General features: G+C 43.6%; 2 protein-coding genes across 8 annotated transcripts in view; one reads left to right on the plus strand and one right to left on the minus strand.

The window, feature by feature from the left end:
* The window catches only part of PRRG1 (proline rich and Gla domain 1), a 356,881-nt gene extending 352,965 nt beyond the window's left edge, over positions 1 to 3,916 (minus strand). For 2 of the 6 annotated variants that reach the window (XM_044937109.1, XM_044937108.2), the window contains exon 1: positions 3,636 to 3,908. Coding sequence is in view for 1 of the 6 variants with exons in the window: in XM_044937107.1 (XP_044793042.1) it covers positions 3,636 to 3,736 (101 nt within the window). In the remaining 5 variants the exon portion in view is untranslated. Of the gene's footprint in view, positions 1 to 3,635 lie in introns of all 6 variants that reach the window. The other 4 variants (XM_044937113.1, XM_044937112.2, XM_044937111.2 and 1 more) reach the window with 3 other exon arrangements.
* A 126-nt stretch (positions 3,917 to 4,042) lies between these two features.
* LANCL3 (LanC like 3) overlaps positions 4,043 to 22,891 on the plus strand; it is a 121,481-nt gene continuing 102,632 nt past the window's right edge. Inside the window, exon 1 of one of the 2 annotated variants that reach the window (XM_044937105.2) lies at positions 4,043 to 5,098. In XM_044937105.2, coding sequence (XP_044793040.1) covers positions 4,061 to 5,098 — 1,038 coding nt within the window. In that variant the 5' untranslated portion in view covers positions 4,043 to 4,060. The remainder of the gene's footprint in view (positions 5,099 to 22,891) is intronic. The other variant, XM_006066431.4, reaches the window with a different exon arrangement.

Consider the following 22,891-nt stretch of genomic DNA (forward strand, 5'->3'; position numbering starts at 1 on the left):
GAGTAAGCAAATATAGCAACAAGCCCTACCCTTGTGGATGGTGTATTCTAATGAATTCATATTAATAAAAAATAAACAACACTATTTGCAAATTAAGTAAATCACCATTAGAGGCAAAGCCGCACATGGTCTAACTAGCTAACTCTGCCCTAAAGAATATTCTAGGCTAAGTTTTGCCAGGTAATTGTCCAACAGCCACAAGTGGTGAGGTCTTTGGGAAAGAGGTTTACAGGTAAAAGGGTTCATCTGTCCTGTGAGTTTAAGAGGGCTACTGGATACCACCCATCTCGTGCTTCTCCCAAACTGTTAGGGGAAGCACACTGACTGAAACCGCCCACCCTGGCCAGGCACCATAGTAACCATTTGCATGAGTTGTTTTATGACAGGAGGTCCTGGTAAGGAACACGGAACTAATAAGCCACCATCAACCGGGAGAGTTCAGGAAAGGTCAAAAAGTGACACCATGTGTCCAACCACCTCCCAGAATCCTTCTCGCTGGTATCCCTCTGGGCTAAACAAGGTGTGCACCACCAAGAAGGACTCTGAGTCAGAATGACTAGCTAAAGATAACCCGGAAACTAATCCCATCGCCATAAAACCTGAGACTGGAAGCCACGTGCCAGAGCAGTTCTCCTCGTTTCCCTTACCCTACTGCTCTCTGCCCAGGCGACTCTTCCCAATAGTCTCTTGCTTTGTCAGCACATGTGTCTCCTCGAACAATTCATATCCAAGTGTAAGACAAGAGCCCACTTTTGGGCCCTGGAAGGGGTTCTCCCTTCCTGCATTAAAACCAGACTGTTTCTCAATCATCTGATGGCCTTTGTTCTACTTGGGGGTATCACTGTCCAAAAGAAACTCCTTGGAACCCTAATACTTCACCCTACCCTGTACACATGTACTCATGTAGCTGTGGAGTTCCATAAAGACACCATGTATTTCCTGGTGTGATTTTCCAGTTGAATAAGGCAGACAACAATGTGTCAGCTCTGAGACCAGCCCTACAGAAGTCCTGCTTGTTCCCCCTCGAATCTTGTTCCTCTGCCATCACAAGGCAGGCATGCCGGGGCTGAAGCACTGAGGATGAGAGACATGGACCAGAGCCTAGTCGACCCAGTCTCCCCAAGCAACAGTCAGCCCACTCCCAGAACCTCGCCACAATCCCAGGCCCATGAGCAATCCACTTATTGTCCTATGTCACAAGATTTTGTGGTTGCTTGTAATGCAGCATTTGGGGGCAAGGCAGGGCACAAGGGTGGCAGGGGGACACAACTGGTAAAAAAGCAGAGCTCCTTCTCTTGGATACCTGCTTCCAGTATTATTTTGAAAGTAATCAGCCCATGTCCCTGTCATTGCTCTTGGCACTACCTTGGTGCTGGGCAGTGTGGAAGGATAATCAGTCAGAATTAACCGAGTTGCCTGGAGATTCATGACAAGGGTGAGGGGGGGGATAAAGTGGAATATGGCTTCCTTTCTGCCTATGAAGGTTTGCATTTGATGTTGTTACCGAGTCCAAGCTTGCTCTGCTTGTCACATGATACACCAATGAATCCAAGAGACGAGGTGTTGGGGTGAGGGAGAAACTTTAATTGGAGAGTCGGCAGCCCGAGAAGATGGCAGGCAAGTGCCTCAAAATAACCATCTTATGGGGTCTGGATGTCAGGTTCTTTTATAGGTCAGAGATGAGGGAAAGTGAGGAAGCAAAGTAAAAAGGCCATTAATCTTGCAAACATTTCCTAGCATGGCAAGTTTCAGGCAGGGGATGTGTTAATTTCTTTCTTACTGCCATTCACAGGTGGACAGGGTTCTGAACAAAGGCACTTTAACAGTCAGGCAAAGGGGCAGGATCCTCTGAGGCAAACCGTTCTGTATGATTATAATAACAAAAGCAACTAAAAGCAAGTCAAAGGAACAGTTCCAACATGGAGTCAGAATTGGCTTCCTCCCTGCAACAATGTCACAGAAGGCAATGGCACCCCACTCCAGTACTCTTGCCTGGAAAATCCCATGGACAGAGGAGCCTGGTGGGCTGCAGTCCATGGGGTCGCTAAGAGTCGGACAGGACTGAGCGACTTCACTTTCACTTTTCACTTTCATGCATTGGAGAAGGAAATGGCAACCCACTCCAGTGTTCTTGCCTGGAGAATCCCAGAGATGGGGGAGCCTTGTGGGCTGCTGTCTATGGGGTCACACAGAGTCGGACATGACTGAAGTGACTTAGCAGCTACAACAATGTCTCTGTGCTTAAAGGGGTAGAAATCACTCCTAAGGCCTACTACAGCTGATGGAGGAGGAAGAAGCCAGGAGAAGAAATCAAACATTCCAGTTGCTCCTTTGACACCCTTAGCCCAACAATGAACTCCCTGCCTACAAGTGGACTTAGCTTTTTATTATTATAATGAAAAATGAACCTGTTCTGGCACTCACAGGAGAATGGAGGCCATACCATCCATTCTTTGGATGTCAGTCCTGGCAATCATCTTGGCCAACTGAACTCCCTCCCCAGAGAATATCAAGCAAGGACAGAGCAGCAGGCTATTTCATCTCTGCTTCCAAAATCACTGTGACTATTAACACTTTTGAGGAAAAAAATTACCTCCAAGCAAAACTGGCCTTTCAAGTCAGTGGAGCAGTTGCTCTCCCCAGAGTGTCAGAAACTTTTCCATGAGTCACTTATTCTTTCGTGGCTTGCTCGGTCCCTATCAAAATGCAAATACCCCTGGGAAAGATGACCTCTTTGGCCTTCACTGGCCAACACTTTGGGAAAGGAAGAGTCATTTCAAAACAGCTGAGCAAAAGAAAGGCAATTCATTTGTGTCATTGTTCACTTTCTGTGTTTGCCACTGGACTGTAACCTCCCCAACATCTAGGACCATGTCTATTTTGTTTATCCATCTATTTTCAGGGTTTGAGACCCACAGGAGACACTGAAAATGTTGCAGAAACGACTTCTCAAGAAACCAAGCACCACACTCGGAGAGTTGGAGAACTCAGGTTTATTACGCCAGTGGGCTCAGAGGAGTTAACACTCCAAGCTCTGAGCCCCGAACAAAGGGTTTACAGAGTTTTTATAGACCTACTATAGTGGGCAACACTAGCTGCTAACAGGCTGGTTTAAACTAAGGGGTTTCCCATGCCTGGGAACAGTAGTCAAGATGGGGAGGGGGATCCCTGACCTTTACACGGACAAGCATGATTAAGCAGGTTTGTAGGGGCTGGGCAATTGCAAAGAGCAGGACAAGGGTGAGTGAGATAAACCCCAGTTCCTAGTATTGTAAGTCCCCACTTTCTGACACTACGTGACCTACGTGATCCAGACTTTGCAAGGAGCAAGCTGAGTTAGAGACAGAAGGAGCAGGAGGTTATGTAAAATTTTAACTTTTCCTCTTCAAATATGCCTGAGGTGGGATGAGTTGGGGGTAGGGGGACAGAAGGAAAAAAACATGGGAAAGAAATAAAAGAGTGAAGGAAATAACTAAGGACACACAGAAAATGGTTCAAAATGCCGAATTAAAATTCTCAGCAGCATTTACCCTTAACTTCACTGGTTAATGACCTCAGGTCATTTATGGGGTCCACAAGGTGCCTGAATAGGTCTGGGGGGCTGGTCTCTAGAAGACAGAATCTCCATTCCTTACCTTATCCTGGTGTGGTTCTCTGAACTTCTACTCCTGGGGATTCCGAGAAAAACAACCCGACAGCCAAGGCTGAGGAAAAGTTTCCCTATGGGGCACTTCATCGTTTTACTGCATTCAAATCCCTCAGCCTTTGGGATGAAACACTCAGAAGACTGAGAACGCCAAAGTGACCGAGACGAAAACACAACTTTCAGGAGGGCGCTTAGCTTTTTTTCCCAGAAGCCTCTACAAGTTCCGCGGCTTCTCAACCTTTTCTGTGCATGCGAATCACCTGGGGCTCTTGCTAAATATGCTGATTGTGATTCACTAGGTCGGAGGCGAAGTAGGAGCCTCTGCATTTTTAACGCGCTCCAGGTGATGCTGATCTGCTGACCCTCGGAGTACACGAGGGACTCGAGGTCTTCACCTCCCGGCCAGGTGTGCGTATGCCCAGCCTCGGCTTTCCGGCTCGCTGTCCCGCGCGTCCCTGGCCTTCCGCCGAGAGGGGAGGAGTCGGGGGCGGAGCGGGAGGAGTGGCGCGGCCCCCGCGTGGGTCCTGCCGGAGATCACCTCGGCCCCTTGGCGAGGAAGCCAAGCTGCGGCGGCGCAGGAGGGGGCGGGTTCGGCGAGGGCGCGGCCTCTGGGAGGGGGGCGCACGACGCACATCCCCCGCGCTCGCCGGGGCCACTAGGGAGCCTCGCGGCAGTCCGGTGCCCCACTTGGCAATCCGCTCCGCGCTGCTTCCTCGCGCCCGCCTCCTCTTGTCACCTCCCGTCTCAGCCTCCTCGCTCCATCCCGGCTGTATCCACCGCCATCCGAGTGCCTCAAAGAGCGAGAGGTGGTGCGCGGGACTGCAAGGCGCGTCCTCCAGCAGACCCCGGCTCGGCCTTGGTGGGGGCACGGGCGGCAGCATGGACACCAAACGCTGCTTTGCCAATCGCTTCGATGACTACCAGGGCAGCCTGCTGGCGGGCCAGTGCGAGGAGGCGGTGGCGCCCTTGGTCACCGCCACCATCGAGCGCATCCTCCAGGAGCTGCCCCCACTCGGGGGCGGCCCGGAGGGCCGGGGGGCGGCAGCCGCGGCCAGCAGCTGCCAGTGGGGACTGTACGGCGGCGTGGCCGGGGTGGCCTACATGCTCTACCACGTCTCTCAGAGCCCGCTCTTTGCCGGGGCTCGGGAGCGCTACCTGCGCTTGGCCAAGCGCCTCATCGACGCGTGCGCCCGCGCTGAGGAGTGGGGCGAGCCGGACGCCGACACCCGCGCCGCCTTCCTGCTCGGGGGCGCGGGCGTGTACGCCGTGGCCACGCTCGTGTACCACGCCCTGGGCCGGCCCGACTACGTGCAGCCGCTGGGCAAGTTCCGGGCTCTGTGCGCCGTCTGCGCGCCCGTCTCCTTCCTCGAGTGCGGCTCAGACGAGCTATTCGTGGGCCGCGCGGGCTACTTGTGCGCCGCGCTAGTGCTCAAGCAGAAACTCGCCCAAGAGGTAAGAGGCCACCCCGGCCACAAGGGGGCGCGTGCCGTCCTACCACCCGGCTCCCGACTCCGGGAGCGGCGCCCCGGCTGTTCTCCATCTCTCTTTGTTACTCTTTTGACTCTGCGGTTTCTTGAGGCTCTTGAGGTTTATCCCCTGCTTTTGTCCGTCTCCCCCCGCCCCACCCTCCCCCCACTGCTTTCAGTCTCTCAGTTGGGATTATGCGCCTTTGCTCTTTGTTCGTGTTTTACTGAGACATGGCATCTCCCCAAATGCCTCTTTGCCCAGGTGTTGTCTGGAGGTCTTTTCAAGTGAGATTTTTTAATATCCCAAATGAAAGAGATTTCCCTTCCTTTAAACCCTCCTGTCAAAAGCTGAAGTACCCTCGCATGTCAGAGTACTAGAAAGTCATAGAAGTTTGGGAATGGGCTGATCTATGCTAGTATTGTTTCCATCATTAAGGTGAAGATAAGTTGTTTCTGCGACCCCCGGGTCTGTATGTGCTTCCTGTGTTGCTTTCTATTCAGTAAATTGCATGGGTCTTATAAAATGCATGTCTGAGGGGAGTGTCCTCTTTTAAATACATAAATGTAGACAATTCTACACTATTGTAATCGAAAGTGCTTCTCTCCCCCCCCCCCCCCATTTTAAAATGAATCGTTAGGATTGTCAAGACGACCGCATACTTGACAGGGCAGGTTTTCTTAATGAATAGCTTTCCAGGGGCTCCTTGAAGTGAATTGGATTTCACAACTATATGTGTTTGGTTTTTGTTTTTGTTTTTGTTTTTTTTTCCTGGATTCACTTTGAATACAGCGCGTGGATATTAGAAGAGAGAGTGCCAGTTTCTGTGGTGTAGGGGGGAAAAAAGTCCTCCAAAGGATCATAGTAACTAGAACTGAAAGAGAGGCACTTCATTCATAACCCACTGGAGCCAAATACTGTTTAGGGAGGAAGTGACACATTTAACTTGGCTCCATTTGGGTGAGAGAAGCGTTTGAAGACAAATTAAAGGTACACAGTGTTTTTAAAGTGTAATTAACTTAGATAACCTCTACAGAGGCAGTCTTGATTTTTTTTTTTTAATTTATAGCAGATGAGGTTAATTCAAGTGAGAAAGATTACCAAAGACTGTACACTGTGCTAGCAGGGAAGCAAAGGGTTGTGTGACAAAGTTGTCTTGAAATAGTTCACTCTGCTTTGGAGTCACTGTTACCAGCTAGCAGTTTCCCAAGGGCCTTTCCAGTTGTAGAAAACCTCTGAGAAGGCCACCAGGCTATTTACATATCATTTGCATTATATTTGCATCTGCTTCTCAGACCTTGCAGTCTGGTGGCAGGCGATTTTCAAGTTTGTGGGGATTTCTCCCCCTAGTTGTTTTCCTTACACATGCTGCTTTCCCTTTCTATGCTTTTCTCCAGAATGGAATGGCAGAGTGGGAGAACCATCAGGTCATGTGCAGGTGGCAACTGATCAGAAGGACTCCTTGCCTGAAGACTGGTGGCCCAGGGCCAGTCTGCAGTGCTGATCCACAAAGACATTTCTTAAGACCTCTCTTGTGCCCTGCTGCCAAACTGGATCTATCTTTTTATACTAATCAAGTTGAGGTGCTCTAGCCCCTGCTCCCAGGAGACAGAACAAGTTCTAAGGCTGTTTTTTTTTTTTTTTTTTTTTAAAAAGCAAAGAAAAGCTCTTAACCTGAGCAAATCAGCTAGTCTCAGTGGCAGCCTCAGCTGTGGTCATCCAAAAAGTTCAGGCATGAAAGGACAGAGGCTAAGCATGCCAGGCTTGAAGCCCTTTGAGGGGAAAATACAAGTCTTCTGCACCATCCCCACCCCCATGTCCTAGCCTGCATATGGCTTTGTCATCAGTAGATGATCCATAAACCTTGATTAAATTGAATTGCGAACTTCTGTCATTTCTCTATGAATAATCTGTCATTCTGCCCTGGGTTTCTTTCTCTCCAATGTCATTTATATTCACTTTCCTCTTGGCAGTGCCCTCGGTTATCACCCTGGTCTAACTCCTCCCCACCCTACTTGACACATCTCTGCCACCTAATAAATAGTTGAATGAGTGAATCACCCTGTACTGGGATTAGTACTCTCAGCTAGTTTCTCTCACTCCAGCCATTCCATGTATCTCTGAGAAACCAGGCTGCTTATAAACACTTTTCATTATGTCACTACCCTGCTCAGCGTCCTGCAATGGCTCCCTATTTCCTTTTCTCCAGTGGCTGCTCATCTCACAGTGCAAGCCAAGATCCTTAAAATGGCTGACAAAGCACCATGTGATCTGACCCCAGCTTACTTACTCTACTTTTTGCTCACTCTGCTTCAACCACACGGGCCTTCTTGCTGTTTCAGGCATTATTGTCTCAGGGTGTTTGTACTTGCTATTCCCTCTGCTTGGAATACTCTCCCCCTATCTCTTTTTATAGTTAGCTCTCTGACCTTGTCTGGGTTATCTCCTAAATGAGTCCTTCCCTATCCACCCGATTTAAGACTGCCACCTGTCCCCTGACTTAGGCCCTTTTCTTGCTTCATTTAACTTATTTTCTTTACGTCTTCTTCACTTAGAATGTAGCTCCATAAGAGAGGGTTTCCATTTCATTGATGGACTTAAGCATTAAGATTGTACCTGGTACATATGTGGATTCTCAACTTTCCTTGTTTTGGTTGTGGTGGAAATATTTTCAATGCTTTGCTTCATCTCTCAGTTCTAATAGCATCCCATTTACCAGTATTTTCCTTTATGGTGGTGCCTTTGATATTATGTTTAAAATAATCCTTTCCTGTTTTCGTAAGAGCTTAAAAAATCCTTTCCTACTGCCAAGGTATCAGTAAGTATTTGTTGAATGTGTGAATGAACACTACTTTCTTACAAATTTGACCTCAAAGCAAGCTTAACCACTAGACCAGTGTTTGTTAAACTTTAACATTATAGGCATCACCTACAGATCATGTTAATAAAATGCAGATTCTGTTTCAGCAGACCTGGTATTGGGCCTGAGACTCTGAATTTCTGTCAAGGTGCTGCTGACAGTCCAGGGATCACGCTCTGAATAGCAAGGCAGTAATACATTACTGCATGGATTTTGGCATTATACCAGCCCCATCTATTAAGATGCTGTTTTGTGAAGCTTGTGTATTTATTCATAAAGTTGTAGTTTAGAATACTGATTACTATATCCTACCATACTTTTGTTTTAACAACCTGCAAGAGGAATTTCTGTCAGGGCTTTGAAACAGGAAGAGTTGTGCTCCTCCTGGAAATGAATTGAATCTTTTTAAATCTCCAGGATGAGTTGTATAACTGATCATGTTGCTCACTTTATGTTGACTCCTAGGAAGCATATGGTCAGAACTATGGTCCACATAGCTTGTGTACAATACCGTATCACCTGTATTCTTATATACTAAAATTTACATTTGGTTTATCTGTATTTTTTTCTTCCTTCATTTACCCTTTTCTGAACTTTCTTCCTTACATCTGATTTTATTGTTTGTATTTGTTTAGAAGATTCAGAGATGGAAAAAAGTGTGTGTATGTAGACAGAGAGACATAGAGACAGAACCATTCTCTCCAGATAATATATTTTTTATTAATTTGGCCTTCCTGGAAATATTCCAGGGAAATAGCTTAGAGCAGGGGTCACCAACCTCCAGGATCTAATGCCTGATGATCTGAGGTGGAGCTGATGTGACGATAATAAAAATATTAAGTGCACAGTGAATGTAATGTGCTTGAATCCTCCTGAAGCCATCCCCGCCCCCTACCCATGGGAAAATTGTCTTCCAGGAAGCTGGTCCCTGGTGCCAGAAAGGTTGGGGACTGCTGCCTTAGAGAGTTTGTTAGGCAGATATCCTTAAGAAATGGAGCACTTAAGTCTTAAGAAATCGCACTGTAAACACTTGCATTGGTTTGTTCTGCTTTCCAGATTGGTGGAAATGTAGCAGGGAAAAGGAAGTGAGAATGGTGGTGGGGTTAAGGGGGAGGCTTGGGGAACCACAGTTAAAATAATAACTTTTGCTCCTTGGTGACCTTGGACAAATAATTTTAACATCTTGGAGCCTGAATTTCCTCACTTGTAAAATGGACAAATGACAGCTTCCTCCTTCGCTTATTCTGTCATTCACTCACTCAGTGAATGTCAGGTTTCTCCGTATGCCCGGAACCTTGCTAGATGCCAGGGTTGAGCAGTGAACAAAAATCAATACAGTTATGTTGTCAGAAGTGCTCTCAGAAGGAAGTAAACAGGAAGTGCTGGCGGGGTGGGAGCGGGCGGGGTGCTGCCTGGCATACATTAGCGGGGAAGGAGTCTCGGTGGAGGTGACGTCCTGGCTCATCACTGAAGCATGAGAATGAAGCAGCTGCCTTAAAAGCAGGCATTCCGGGCTGAGGGGATGGCAAGGACAAAGCCCCCGAGGCAGGAAACTGCTTGGTGATTTCCAAGAAAAGGAAGGTGGTGGCCCGGATGGAGAAGAGTGAGCAAAGGCTAGAGGGCTAGAGGCCAGGGAGGAGCTGTGAGCAGGGGAAAGGCAGGTCTGGCTGGGCAAAGTTAGGAGTTGGGCATTTGTTTCATTTGGGAATAGGGGAATGTCTTCATCTGATTCACCTTATAAAACAATGATACAGATTGGTTTTCTGTATAGACAGTGGATTGAACAGTATTAAGAAAGGTCACAGGAGGACTTTTTAGAGGGAATCTAAAAACCCCTTTCGTGCCAAGGACTCCTTTGTAAATCTGGTAAAACCTCCAGTACTTCTTTTGAGAAGAACGTTTTAAGATGCAGAAAATAAAACACGCAGGATTACAAAGGAAGCCAATTATCTTAACATTCAGTTACCAAAACATTTTCAAAACGTGTGATGCACTAGCATATGTGCTGCTTGATTCACACATTCAATGCGGTTTTGCAGTGCGGCCTAAGGAGTATGGTACTTTTGCAGCAGTGATGAGGGGCAGTGATATTTCGAGATGTCTTCAACAACTGCAGTGTGACATGATCGTATCTGTGATTTCTATAGGTGCCAAAGTCACGAGTACTCCTGGTGTTTCGTGGTCTGCATTTGTAATAAAAGGAAATGCCAAGCTGTTTAAATAAGGTTGGGGAAAATAGAGATGCGATTTTCTTTTCTTGGCCAAAGGGGACTGGTCTGGAGGTGGGTGTGATGACTCACCCAAGATAAAGTGCCTAGTGTAGTGCTTGGCACAGAGTAGCTGCTTAATGAAATCCATGTTATGCCCCTACTAACAAAAAATCAAAAGTGATTCTGAGCATCACATAGACAATTATGCCCAAGGAATCTATCTTCCTGCCATGATTAAAGGAAAAAGCCTTTTGCTAGATTGTTCACTGGGTCCTTAACTCATTCCTAAGCATGTGGTTGGCAGCTAAATGGGGATGCCCTTAGCTGGATATAATAGAATGTCTGATAGAAAGTGATTTATAAATAACGGGAACACTTATGACCTCACTTGACAAGGATTGTAGAGCTAGGTCATTCCAGGATTGGTTAAGTAACTCAGGAAAATCATCAGAACCAAAGCCCTCTCCAGCCTTTTTCTCTGCTGTTCTGGGTGTGTGAGCTGTGCATGCTAAGCTGATTTAATCATGTCCAACTCTCTGCAACCCTAAGGACAGGCTCCTCTGTCCATGGGATTCTCCAGGCAAGAATACTGGAGTGGGTTGTCATGCCCTCCTCCAGGGGATCTTCGTGACCCAGGGATAGAACTGGTGGCTCCTGCGCCTCCTGCATTGCAGGCGAATTCTGTACCACTGAGCCACCAGGGAAGCCTTGGTGAGCTGTAGCACTCTTCAGGATTGCAAGATGGCTATTGCCTTTCCAAGCATTGTGTTCTCATATAACCGAGGCTGTTTTTTTTTTTTTTCCTTGAATTTTTTTCTTATCATATGGAACAGTCTGTCCTTAAAGAATTTCCATTCTGCCTCATTGCCCAGCACTTGGTCAGCAACCCAGCTCTGACCACTCCTGGTTTCCGGGGAGGCCAGAACGGCTCGTATTCTTTATTTCCAGCTTCTTATCAGTGGATGCAGATTCTTTCAAGAAAGGAAGAGGGAATGGCTGTTGGGTGGTTACCAAAGTGTCTGCCTTTTGGCTCACTTACCAAGGTCTGTCTCATGACTTCCCACTTCCTTGACTCTTGTCAACAATATTACACCTCCTCCAGATCCTGTTTTGATTTTGTTTGGATAAATACCCAGAAGTGGGAATGATGGATCATATGCTATTTCTCTTTTTACTTTTTTGAGGAATATCCATACTGCTGTCAGTAGTTGTTGTACCGATTTAGGTTACTACCAACAGTGTACAGGGTTCTCTTTTCTCTGCATCCTCGCTAATGCTTTTTGATGATAGCCATTCTGAGAGATGGAGAAGGCAATGGCACCCCTCTCCAGTACTCTTGCCTGGAAAATCCCATGGACGGAGGAGACTGGTAGGCTGCAGTCCATGGGGTCACAAAAAGTCAGACACGACTGAGCGACTTCACTTTCACTTTTCCCTTTCATGCATTGGAGAAGGAAATGGCAACCCACTCCAGTGTTCTTGCCTGGAGAATCCCAGGGATGAGGGAGCCTGATGGGCCGCCGTCTATGGGGTTGCACAGAGTTGGACACGACTGAAGTGACTTAGCAGCAGCAGCAGCAGCATTCTGAGAGATGTGAGAATATACCTCATTGTGGTTTTGATTTGCATTTCTCTGATGGTTAGTGATACAGAATACCTTTTCATCCAACTGTTGGCTGTTTGTATTTCATCTTGAGAGAGATGTCTATGCAGTTCCTCTGCCCATTTTTAAAAATGAGTTGTTTACTTTGTATGAGTTCTTTATATATTTTGAATTTTAACCGCTTATCAAAATGGGGTTTACAGGTGTTTTCTCCTACAGTGTAGGTTGCTTGTTCTTTTTGTTAATTGTTTCTTTTGGCTGTGCAGAAGCATTTTAGTTTGATGTAGTTCCACTTATTTTTTGCTTTTGTTGCTTGTGCTATTGGTGTTATATCTAGAAAATCATTGCCAAGACCAATGTAAAGGAGCTTTTCCCCTATGCTTTCTTCTAGGAGTTTTACATTTTCAGATCTTGTATTTAAGTCTTTAATCCATTTCAAGCTCATTTTTGTGAGTTGTGTAAGATGGGGTCCAGTTTCATTTTTCTGCATGTAGTTATCCAGTTTTCTCAATACTGCTTATTATTGAGAATATTCTTTCCCCATTAAGTATTCTTGGCTCTCATATCAGATGTTAATTGACCATATATGTGGGACTATATTTATGGGCTCTTGATTCTGTTCCATTGAACTGTTTTTATGTTAGTACCATACTGTTTTGATAATATAACTTTGTGATACAGTTTGAAATCAGGAAGTATGGTACCTCTAGCTCTGATCTCTTTCTCAAGATTTATTTGGCTCTTTGGGATCTTTTTTGGTTCTGTATGAATTTTAGGACTCTGTTTTTCTTTCTGTGAAAAATGACATTACAAATTTCAGAGCAATTGCATTGAATCCATAGATAGCTTTGAGTAGTGGTGGTGGTTAGTCACTAAGTCGTGTCCAACTCTTGCCATCCCATGCACTGTAGCCTGCCAGGCTCCTCTGTCCATGGGATTTCCCAAGCAAGAATACTGGAGTGGGTTGCCATTTCCTTCTCCAGGGGATCTTCAGGTATCCAACCCTGGCCTCTTGCACTGCAGGTGGTCTCTTGCATTGCAGGCAGATTCTTACTGACTGAGCCACCAGGAAAGCCCAGTATGATTACTACAGTCATGTTCTGGTAAAGGATCAATTGTGTCTGATTCTTTGAGACCCATGGACTGTAGCCCACCAGGCTCCTCTGTTCATGGAATTCTCCAGGCAAGAACACTGCAGTGGGTTGCCATTCCTTCCTTCAGGGGATCTTCCCAACCCAGGGATCAAACCCAGGTCTCCTGCCTTGCAGGCAGATTCTGTGGCTCAGATGGTAAAGCGTCTGTCTGCAGTGCAAGAGACCCAGGTTCGATCCCTGGGTTGGGAAGATCCCCTGGAGAAGGAAATGGCAGCCCACTCCAGTATTCTTGCCTGGAAAATCCCATGGACTGCAGAGCCTGGTAGGCTACCGTTCATGGGGTTGTAAAGAGTCGGACACAACTGAGCGACTTCATGATTCTCTACCATCTGAGCTACCAAGGAAGCCCTTAGTAGTATGAACATCTTAATAATATCAATCCTTCTGATCCATGAACACAGAATGTCTTTCCATTTATTTATCTTTAATTTCTTTCATCAAAGTCTTACAGTTTTCAGTGTACAAAATTTTCACCTCCTTTGTTAAGTTTAACAAGTATTTTATTTTTGATGCTATTATAGTGGGATTTCTTTATTTTTCAGATAGTTTGTTGTTTTTTTAGCATATAGAATCATAACTGATTTTTGTATGTTGATGCTATAACTGCAACTTTACTGAATTACTAGTTCCATCAATTTTTTGGTAGAGTCTTGAGAAGTTTCTGTATGTAAGATTATATCATCAGCAAAGTTTTACTTCTTCCTTTCTGATCTGGACATCTTTTATTTCTTTTTATTGCCTGATTGCTTTGGCTAAAACTTCAGTAGTATGTTGAATAAGAGTGAGAGTGGGCAGCCTTATCTTGTTCCTGATCTTAGAGTAAAAGTTTTCAACCTTTTACCACTGAATATGATGTTAGCTGTGGGCTTGTCATATATGGCATTTATTACATTGAGGTATATCCCTTTTATACCCAATTTGTTCACTTTTTATCATGAAAGGATGTTGAATTTTGTCAAATTCTTTATCTGCATCTATTGAGACAGTCATGATTTTTATCTTTAATTATATTAATGTGAGGGATTCCCTGGTGACTCAGATGGTAAAGAATCTTCCTGCAGTGAAGGAGACCCGGTTTCGAACTCTGGGTCAGAAAGATTCCCTGGAGAAGGGAATGACAACCCACTCTAGTATTCTTGCTGGAGAATTCCCTGGACAGAAGAACCTGGAAGGCTATAGTCCATGGGGTCTCAAAGAGTCGGACAAGACTGACCAACTAACACTTCCACTTCCATATTAATGTGATGTATCACATTTTTAAAGGAAAACTTTTTTTTTTATTCCTTCCATCACTTATTGAACAGACTATGTGGCATGCAGTGTCCTTTGTACTATGTATACATTTTTATTTTCATTTTTTCAACTGTACTGAGGTATAATTGACAAAATTGTAAGATATTTAAAGTGTGCATTGTGGTTTGATGTATGTATACTTTGTAAAAGAATTCTCACCATATAGTTAATTAACACATCCATCGCCTCACATATTTGCATATGTTGAACCATCCTTATATCCCAAGGATTAAGTCCTTGGGTATGATCCCATTAATGTGCTCTTGAATTCAGTTTGCTAGTATTTTGTTAAAATTTTACATTTATGTTCATCAGGAATATTGGCCTATAGTATTCTTTTCTTGTAGTGTCCTTTTCTGACTTTTTAGTATGAGAGTAATTCTGGCCTCATAAAATGAAGTTGGAAGTGGCCCCTCCTCTTCTTTTGGAAGAGTTTGGGAAGGATTGACACTAATTTTTCTTTCAATGTTTGGTAGTATTCTCTAGTGAAACCATCTGGTCCTGGACTTTCCTTTGTTGGGAGATGTTTTATTAGTGATTCAGTATCCTTACTCATTATTGGTTTGTTTAGATTTCTGTTTCATCATAATTAACTCTTGGTAAGTTGCATGTTTTTAGGAATTTATCAATTTCTTCTGGTTGTCCAACTTGTTGGCATACAATTACTTGCTCATAGTAGTCTCTTAAGATATTTTGTATTTCTGTGGTATCATTTTTAATGTCCCCTCTTTAGTTTCTGATGTTGAATTTTCTTTTTGTCTTAGTCTAGCTAAAGTTGGTCAATTTTGTCATTTCAGAGAACCAATTCTTAATTTCATTGATTCTTTTCTCCTGTTTTCCTGTTCTCCATTTCATTTACTTTGGCTCTAATGTTTGTTTATAATTTCCTTTCTTCTGCCAACTTTAGGCTTAGGTTCCCCCTGCCCTGGACCCCAGTTCCTGAAGGTATAAATGTTAGATTGTTTTGAGAGTTTTTTTTCCCCAAGTTTTTCTTTAAAATTATTACTGTCATACAGGGGAAACACAAACAGTAAGAGGATCCAGGAAGATATAGAGGCATATTTCAAAGATACTGTGGATTCAGTTCCAAACCACTGAAATAAAGTGAATATCTCAATAAAGCAACCCACATGAATATTTTGATTTCCCAGTGCAGATAAGTTACATTTACACTTATACTTTAGTCTGTTAAGTGTGTAATCATTATGTCTAAAAAAAACAAAGTGCATACCTTAATTAAAAAATACTTTATTGCTAAAAAATGCTAACCCTCTCAGCCTACCATTAGTCATGGTGCTAACATCAAAAACCACTGATACAGACCATCATAACAAATATAATAATAATGAAAAAGTCTGAAATGTTGGGAGAATTACCAAAATGTGACTCAAAGACAGAGTGAACAAATGCTGCTGGAAAAATGACTCTGATTTGCTCGACACAGTGTTGCCACAAACCTTCAATTTGTAAAATAATAAATAAAAATGGAATGTCTACAAAGCACAATAAAGCAGAGAGCATAAAACAAGGTATGCTTGTTTTAAAAAGTCCTCTTTGAACATAAAACATTTTCTTTTTAAGAAATATTCTGGTTATGTAAACTACCTGTATTTTTGCCCATTTATGTGATACTTGTGTGTGTGCATATATATGTGACACACCTTGTTTTCATATTGCCTTCCCTATGCTATGCTATGCTAAGTCGCTTCAGTCGTGTCCGACTCTGTGCGACCCCATAGACGGCAGCCCACCAGGCTCCATCGTCCCTGGGATTCTCCAGGCAAGAATACTGGAGTGGGTCGCCATTTCCTTCTCCAGTGCATGAAAGAGAAAAGTGAAAGTGAAGTCGCTCAGTCGTGTCCAACTCTTAGTGACCCCATGGACTGCAGCCTACCAGGCTCCTCCATCCATGGGATTTTCCAGGCAAGAGTACTGGAGTGGGGTGCCATTGCCTTCTCCACTGGTAGATGGTAAAGAATATGCCTGCAATGCATGAGACCCCAGTTCGATTCCTGGGTCAGGAAGTTCCCCTGGAGGCTACCCACTCCAGTATTCTTGTGCTTCCCTGGTGGCTCAGACAGTAAAGAATCCTCATGCAATGCAGGAGACCTGGGTCCAATCCCTGGGTTGGGAAGATCCCCTGGAGGAGGGCATGGCAACCCACTCCAGTATTCTTGCCTGGAGAATCCCTATGGACAGAGGAGCCTGGTGGGCTATAGTACCTGCGGTCTGAAAAAGTTGGACACAACAGAGCGAATAAGCACAGCACAGCATAGAGAGGTCTCATTCTTTATATTGGTTTGATTTAATGGCTATACCACAATTTAACCATTATAGACATTAAGTTGATTCAATGTTTTTCCTTTTTTGCTATCAGAATTAATGCTGTCAAGTATACACAGTAATACATATAATGTACATATATACATATATGACATTTACATGTAATATATACATATATGTGTCTGTATCTTTGCCTTCTGTTACAAGTATATATGTAGGATAAATTTTTAAAACCCAATTGCTGAGTCAAAGTTTATAGCTGTTTTTCACTCGATGGAGATTATCAAGCTGCTATCCAGAAAGGTTGCATCAATTTCCATTCCCTCCAGGAGCATTCGGGGGTGCCTGCATTCCCACATTATTGTCAATACTCGGTTTCATCAGACTTTTTAACATACGACAGAGTGACAGGTTAAAAAAAAAAATGAAGATGGAGATTTCTCGGATAGAAAATGTGTCCCCTTATCTTTTCATTCAATACTCACTGAACAAAATGCATATACCGGATTTTACCCAGTCTAAATCTGAGTGGTCCCTGGTTTGTAAGCAGCGGTGTGTTGTGCATTGCACAAGTAAACCCGGCAGTTTGGCTTGAAATGACAGCAGGTTGGGGAAGCCAGATTTTTGTAAGCTGAGTCCAGTTCATAATTGCTTGATTATAGACATATCAGGAAATGGGGCACTTCCGTGGGCTGTAGCTTGGATCCTTTGTTACTCTTGATCCGGAACCCTGTGATGACTAAAAGGACATAAGAACTAGCATTACTTGATCACTTAGTGTCCACCCTGTCATGAACCCTTTCCATATATGTCATTTAGTACCAATACTTAAGACTAGGCACCATATCATCTTCCTCCTCCCCAGTTGAGGGAACTGAGGCACAGAGAGGCTGTGGGACTTGTTCCAGGTTCCACCGCTAGTCAGCGGCAGAGGTGGGGTTCCATCCAACACAGGCTGGTCGCCAAATCTGTGCTTTCAATGAGCACTCTTCACACTTCAATGTGCACTCAGATCTCCTGGCGATCCTGTTAAAAATCAGGTTTTGATTCAGCAGATCTGGGGTGAGGCCCAAGATACTGTATCTCAACAAGCTCCCAGATGCTGCTGCTGCTGGTTCATTGAGCAGATTTGAGTAAAAACCTTGAAATCATTAATTTTTTGTCAATTTTATGGGATTGCCTGTCGACAAATTTCACTGATCCCTGCCCTGCCCCCCGCCCACCGCCCGCCACTTCATGATGTTCATCAGTTGGCCTTTTTACTGAAAGTGACTTCTTCCACAAATGCCAGAATATCAGCTCTCCAATTCATAGGTGCTGCTGAAGGACTTTTTGCAGGTTTAAGAACTCTGTTAACATCTATGAGTGAATGTGTGGATTTCCTTTTTTTCTGATAAATGTAATTTTACACTCTATATACAAAGATGTTTTGTTTTTTTTAGAATTCCTTTAAAGGCCCAAATAGACCATGTTCCAGCATTTTTAAATGATTTAATAATAAGAGACACTTTATTATTCCCACATCAGATTGAAAACATGATGCTCTGATCATTTTTCAGGGCATGAATGGAACCACTCCTGTTTTAGAATCATTCAGTTAAATTTACCAATCTGACCTAAAGGAGTGTTGCCCCAACTCTAAATTAAATGGAAGATGCTTAGACATTTTGTGGGTTTTTTTTTTTTTTCTGATACAATGATTTAACACTCAGAATAAACTTGATTTCCTTAGAGATAACTTATCCCTTTTAATTAGTCCACTGATATACATTCCACTAAAAACTAAACTTATTACTTGTAATTATTTGGAGAGCATGGTTCATAATTTTCTTATTACTGAATAAATTGGGGAAATGTGGATAATAAAAGTTCTTTTAAATGTTCTGAATTATTTGTTTTGCCAGTAACCTGACCTCCCAGTGTTCCATGAGAAGGTGGTTTTAATGGAACTGTGCTGTATTTATGACTTCTGAATGTAAAAATGACAGATTGTATTAATTCCTTATTAATTTGGCTAATTTCCTTTTCACTGGTTAATGAAAGATGTTTGTCTCTTGACTGGCTCCTACACAATGCACAGATTTCCTCTGTGTAGCAGGGGAAGAGCATCCTTTAATATCCCCATGTGGAGATGGTCTCTTGGTAAACTGGCCAGCAGTCCATGATATGTCCAAATAAGTGTTTCTCTTCAAGATTCACTTTTACTGATTACTCTCTGACCTACATTCACTAATTAAGTACAGTGCCTTGGATGTTGGTTTGAGTCAAAGAAAAACATGTTTTTCTCATGCATTATTTACATATATTGAAGTACCTCTTATCTTTTCCTAGTTATTTTCTGTATGGATTTAGTTACTAAGGAAACTTACCAAGTTAACAGCCTTATTATTCCTGGGGTGCTAGCCACTTGAACAAATGGAATTTTCAAGAAGTCATTTGATCCATTCTTTCTTTTAGCAAGCTGAACAAAGAAGTGTTTTGTGTAAGGTCATATTTCCTTTTCTGAACAGCTTTACCCATTCAACAACCCAAACAAATGAACGCCTTTGACACATTGAAGTGTGAGTGTTGCTACCTGGGCCATAAAGAAGCTGGTTCTCAGATGAGAGGCAGTCATAAAAGCTTCATGGCTGAGAACATCATCTAAATGAGAGGTGGCAAAACAAATATTGGTCATAGCATTATGTGCAGCTAGCTGTTACTGTGCCCATCTGCTGGCTCCATTGCTTTGCATGGAATGGATTCCTTATGCTCAGTGGTGTATTGAAATCTGGTGTCCATGGCAACCAAAGCATCACCAATCCAAAGCAAGCACTGTGGGGACCAGCTGAATCTCCACTCCTACAATGACTTTAGAAGGGAGCCACATCCCTAACAGACTTTACAACTATCTAAGGCTGAAGAGTTCCAGTGATCCACCAGAAAGGAAGTATTGTTCTCGTGCACGTTTCAGTAACATAATTTTGCTATTTAAAATGTTTCTTCTTTCCTTGTGAGGCAAAGAGAATTGCATGAGCTATCACCCAATGCAGCTGTTGAAATAGTTTAACATCTCAATGAAGGCATTAAAAGATGATGGTTAAGAACAGGGCTTTCAGAGTCCCATAGCCCTGGTGTTGAATCGTGGCTCCATCCTGGTTGACCTTAGCCAAGTTACTTTATCATCTTTAAAGTTTGATTTCCTCATCTGCAAAAGGTAAGGTGAGCACCCCCTTCTTAGGTGTGGTAGGAAGATCCACTGAGAATGTGTGTGTAACACACTTAGTAGAGGGGTCTGCTAGGCACATAGTAAAGACTCTGTGTAAGTCAGTCCTTGTTTTATTAGTATTTTGAATATTGTCATTAATGTGAAGTGAGATCCTCTGTGGACTAAATGATACAGGTGTGTTTTAGGGGGAAGTTTAGCCCATGTAATATTCCCTGTGGTGGTATTCAGAGCTGCTATGCCCCTGATCACAACAGCAAAGCTTTGAGATCTTCAAAGAGAGGCCATAAAGTGCTGGACAGAAATATTCTTTTCTCTGCCACATGGGAGATTAAGCTGAGCTTCTCAGAGAAATTATGTGTCAAAGTAAATTGAGTGGCTGGTCATCACCCCTGGAACCCGAACCTGTTCAAGTTGCCCTCTGCACTTTGGTTCCTCCAGGAAGAGGGTGTTCTTTTCTCTTTTTGCTAAGTTCAAGCTCTTTGAAGACTTAATCTAGGAATTGGTTTTCCTGTGTCTGATTTGTGCTTCTCAGAGTAAATCACCTAATTGGCTTTATCAGCAGAGATTTGCTATGCAGGTGATATTGGGATGTTTGTTTTTTTGCTCTCTTCCCCCCAGAATCTGAGGGGGAGATTCAAGGAGCTCTTTCCTGCTCTTAAATCCTCATCTGTGCTTCTAAAGATCATTTGCTTGTATGGCACTAATTCAGAATTTCAGGCAAATTTCAGTAGTTGCCTCTCTGGTGAAGTGACAGTTTCAAATGAGTTTTCCTCAGCAAATGTTCCAGATCATGTACAGTCAGTAGCTTGTCTCAGCAAAGGATTAATACAATTAAGGATTCTTCCAAGTGTTTCTTCAGCTTCTGGGCCCAGAAATTATGTTTTTTCTTGCATTAGTGAACTTTTCTATTTGCATTTCAAGGCTGTGTCATACGTATAGACTCACTGTCAGTTTTACAAACTTAAATCTACTCTTTAGCTCCTATTCATACTCATTTATGACATGATCTTGACATTTACAACTACACTACTCTAATAGTAATGGAGTAGCAAATGGCAACCCACTCCAGTATTCTTGCCTGGACAACCCCATGAACAGAGGAGCCTGACAGGCTACAGTCCATGGGGTCACAAAGAGTCAGGTATGACTGAGTAACTGAACACATACTCTAATAGTAAAGGCATCATTATGGTTTCTTCTTATCCCTAATAACTGAGTTGTTGTGTATATCCATTCAGTCATTTCAGTCGCTCAGTCATGTCTGACTCTTTGCAACCCCATGGACTGCAGCATGCCAGGCTTCCCTGTCCATCACTGACTCCCGGAACTTGCTCAGACTCATGTCCATTGATTTGGTGATGCCATCCAACCATCTTATCCTCTGTCGTCCCCTTCTTCTGCCTTCAATCTTTCCCAACATCAGAGTCTTTTCCAATGAGTCAGTTCATCGCATCAGGGGCCCAAAGTATTGGAGTTTCAGCTTCAGCATCGGTCCTTCCAATGAATATTCAGGACTGATTTCCTTTAGAATTGACTGATTTGATCTCCTTGCAGCCCAGGGGACTCTCAAGAGTCTTCTCCAACACCACAGTTCAAAAGCACCAATTCTTCGGCACTCAGCTTTCTTTATAGTCTAACTCACATTCATACATGACTACTGGAAAAACCATAGCTTTGACTAGATGGACCTTTGTCAGCAAAGTAATGTCTCTGCTTTTTAATACGTGGTCTAGATTGGTCATAACTTTTCTTGCAAGGAGCAAGCGTCTTTTAATTTCATGGCTGCAGTCAACATCTGCAGTGATTTTGGAACCCAAGAAAATAAAGTATAGCCATTAGTTCTGCCTAAAATCTCCAATACCCCAACAGCTGTCTCTAGGTCTGTGGCCTTTGTCTCCATGGGGGTCCATAGTATCTTTCCCAGATCTGTGGCCGTAGGTCAGTGTTTCTCACACTTGAAAGTTTATGAGAATCCCTTGGAGGACTTGTTCCAGCCCCAGAGTTTCTGATTCAATGGATCTGGAGTCAGACCTGAGACTTTGCACTGTGAACAAGTTTCCACTGATGCTGCTGCTTGTCTGGAGACTACATTTTTAGAACCACTGCCTTATACTATACCCTTAACCTTGGCCAGACATCTCTGAAATGTGGGAACTGAGTGAAGGCTGTACAGTGGTAGTACCACAAACTTACCACCACCACCACCAGAAAATAACTCGAAAGATAGGACTGACTCTATGACAGGTACTGTGATGAACATATTAAATCCATTTCAGGGGAGAATACTGGGACTTAGGTTCAGGAACTTGCCTGGCATACACAGCTGGGCAAGTAGTTGAACCCACATCTTCCTGATTACAGAGCTGCTTCTGGAGATTTAAGTCAGATAAGACTTCTGCATGTTTTTCTACTGAGGTATTCATGGCCAAGAGGAGAGCGAGTTGTACCCCAAGACACCTGGAATGATAGTTTGAACTTGACTCTCTGAACTTCAAGGTGTTTTTAAAGTTTAACTTAAGAGTAATAAAAATGGTGGTACAGGAGAGTGCTCTGCATGGATTCTGAAGTTCCAGAAGCCAGTTAGTCTCAGCTCAACTTTGTCAGTTGCAACTTTGATAGGTCCTTTCACAGACCTGAGCAACTCGGTGATACTCTTAGGCTAGGCTCTCCAGTGAGGTGTGGATATACTTCATTCAGGAAGGACTCTCAGAGAAACCAGTATAGGAGTAGGGCAAACAGTGAAGAGTGGGAAGCCAAGCAAAGGTGTGATTTTTAGGCTGAGTTACAGCTTCCATCTCATTCTTTAAAGAACCCCAGAGGGGAGATAGCATCTCATAGTTTGTCCTGACTTGAGTCAAGCACTCCCACCAGCATTTCACTACTAGATGGATGTGTAATCTTCCTGGTACTTCCAGGCTTCTGGAAATGTGGGGCAAATGTGAAAAACAGAACTTTCTAGATTTAAGGACCCCCTCCCCAGCAATGTTGGATAGAAAAAGAATAAAGAAAAGATTCTAAAGGCTTCTAAGAAGAAAAATAAAACTGCTTCCTTAAAAGGATTTGCACTGGACTTTCAGTAGCAACTTAAGCTACCCAACAGTGGAGCAAGGCCTCCTAAGTTCACAGAGAAAATTATCAACTAGAATTCTGTAGCAGCTAAAATTATCAAT

This window comes from Bubalus bubalis, chromosome X, assembly GCF_019923935.1.
Source record: "Bubalus bubalis isolate 160015118507 breed Murrah chromosome X, NDDB_SH_1, whole genome shotgun sequence".
In the NCBI taxonomy this organism is placed as follows: Eukaryota; Metazoa; Chordata; class Mammalia; order Artiodactyla; family Bovidae; genus Bubalus; species Bubalus bubalis.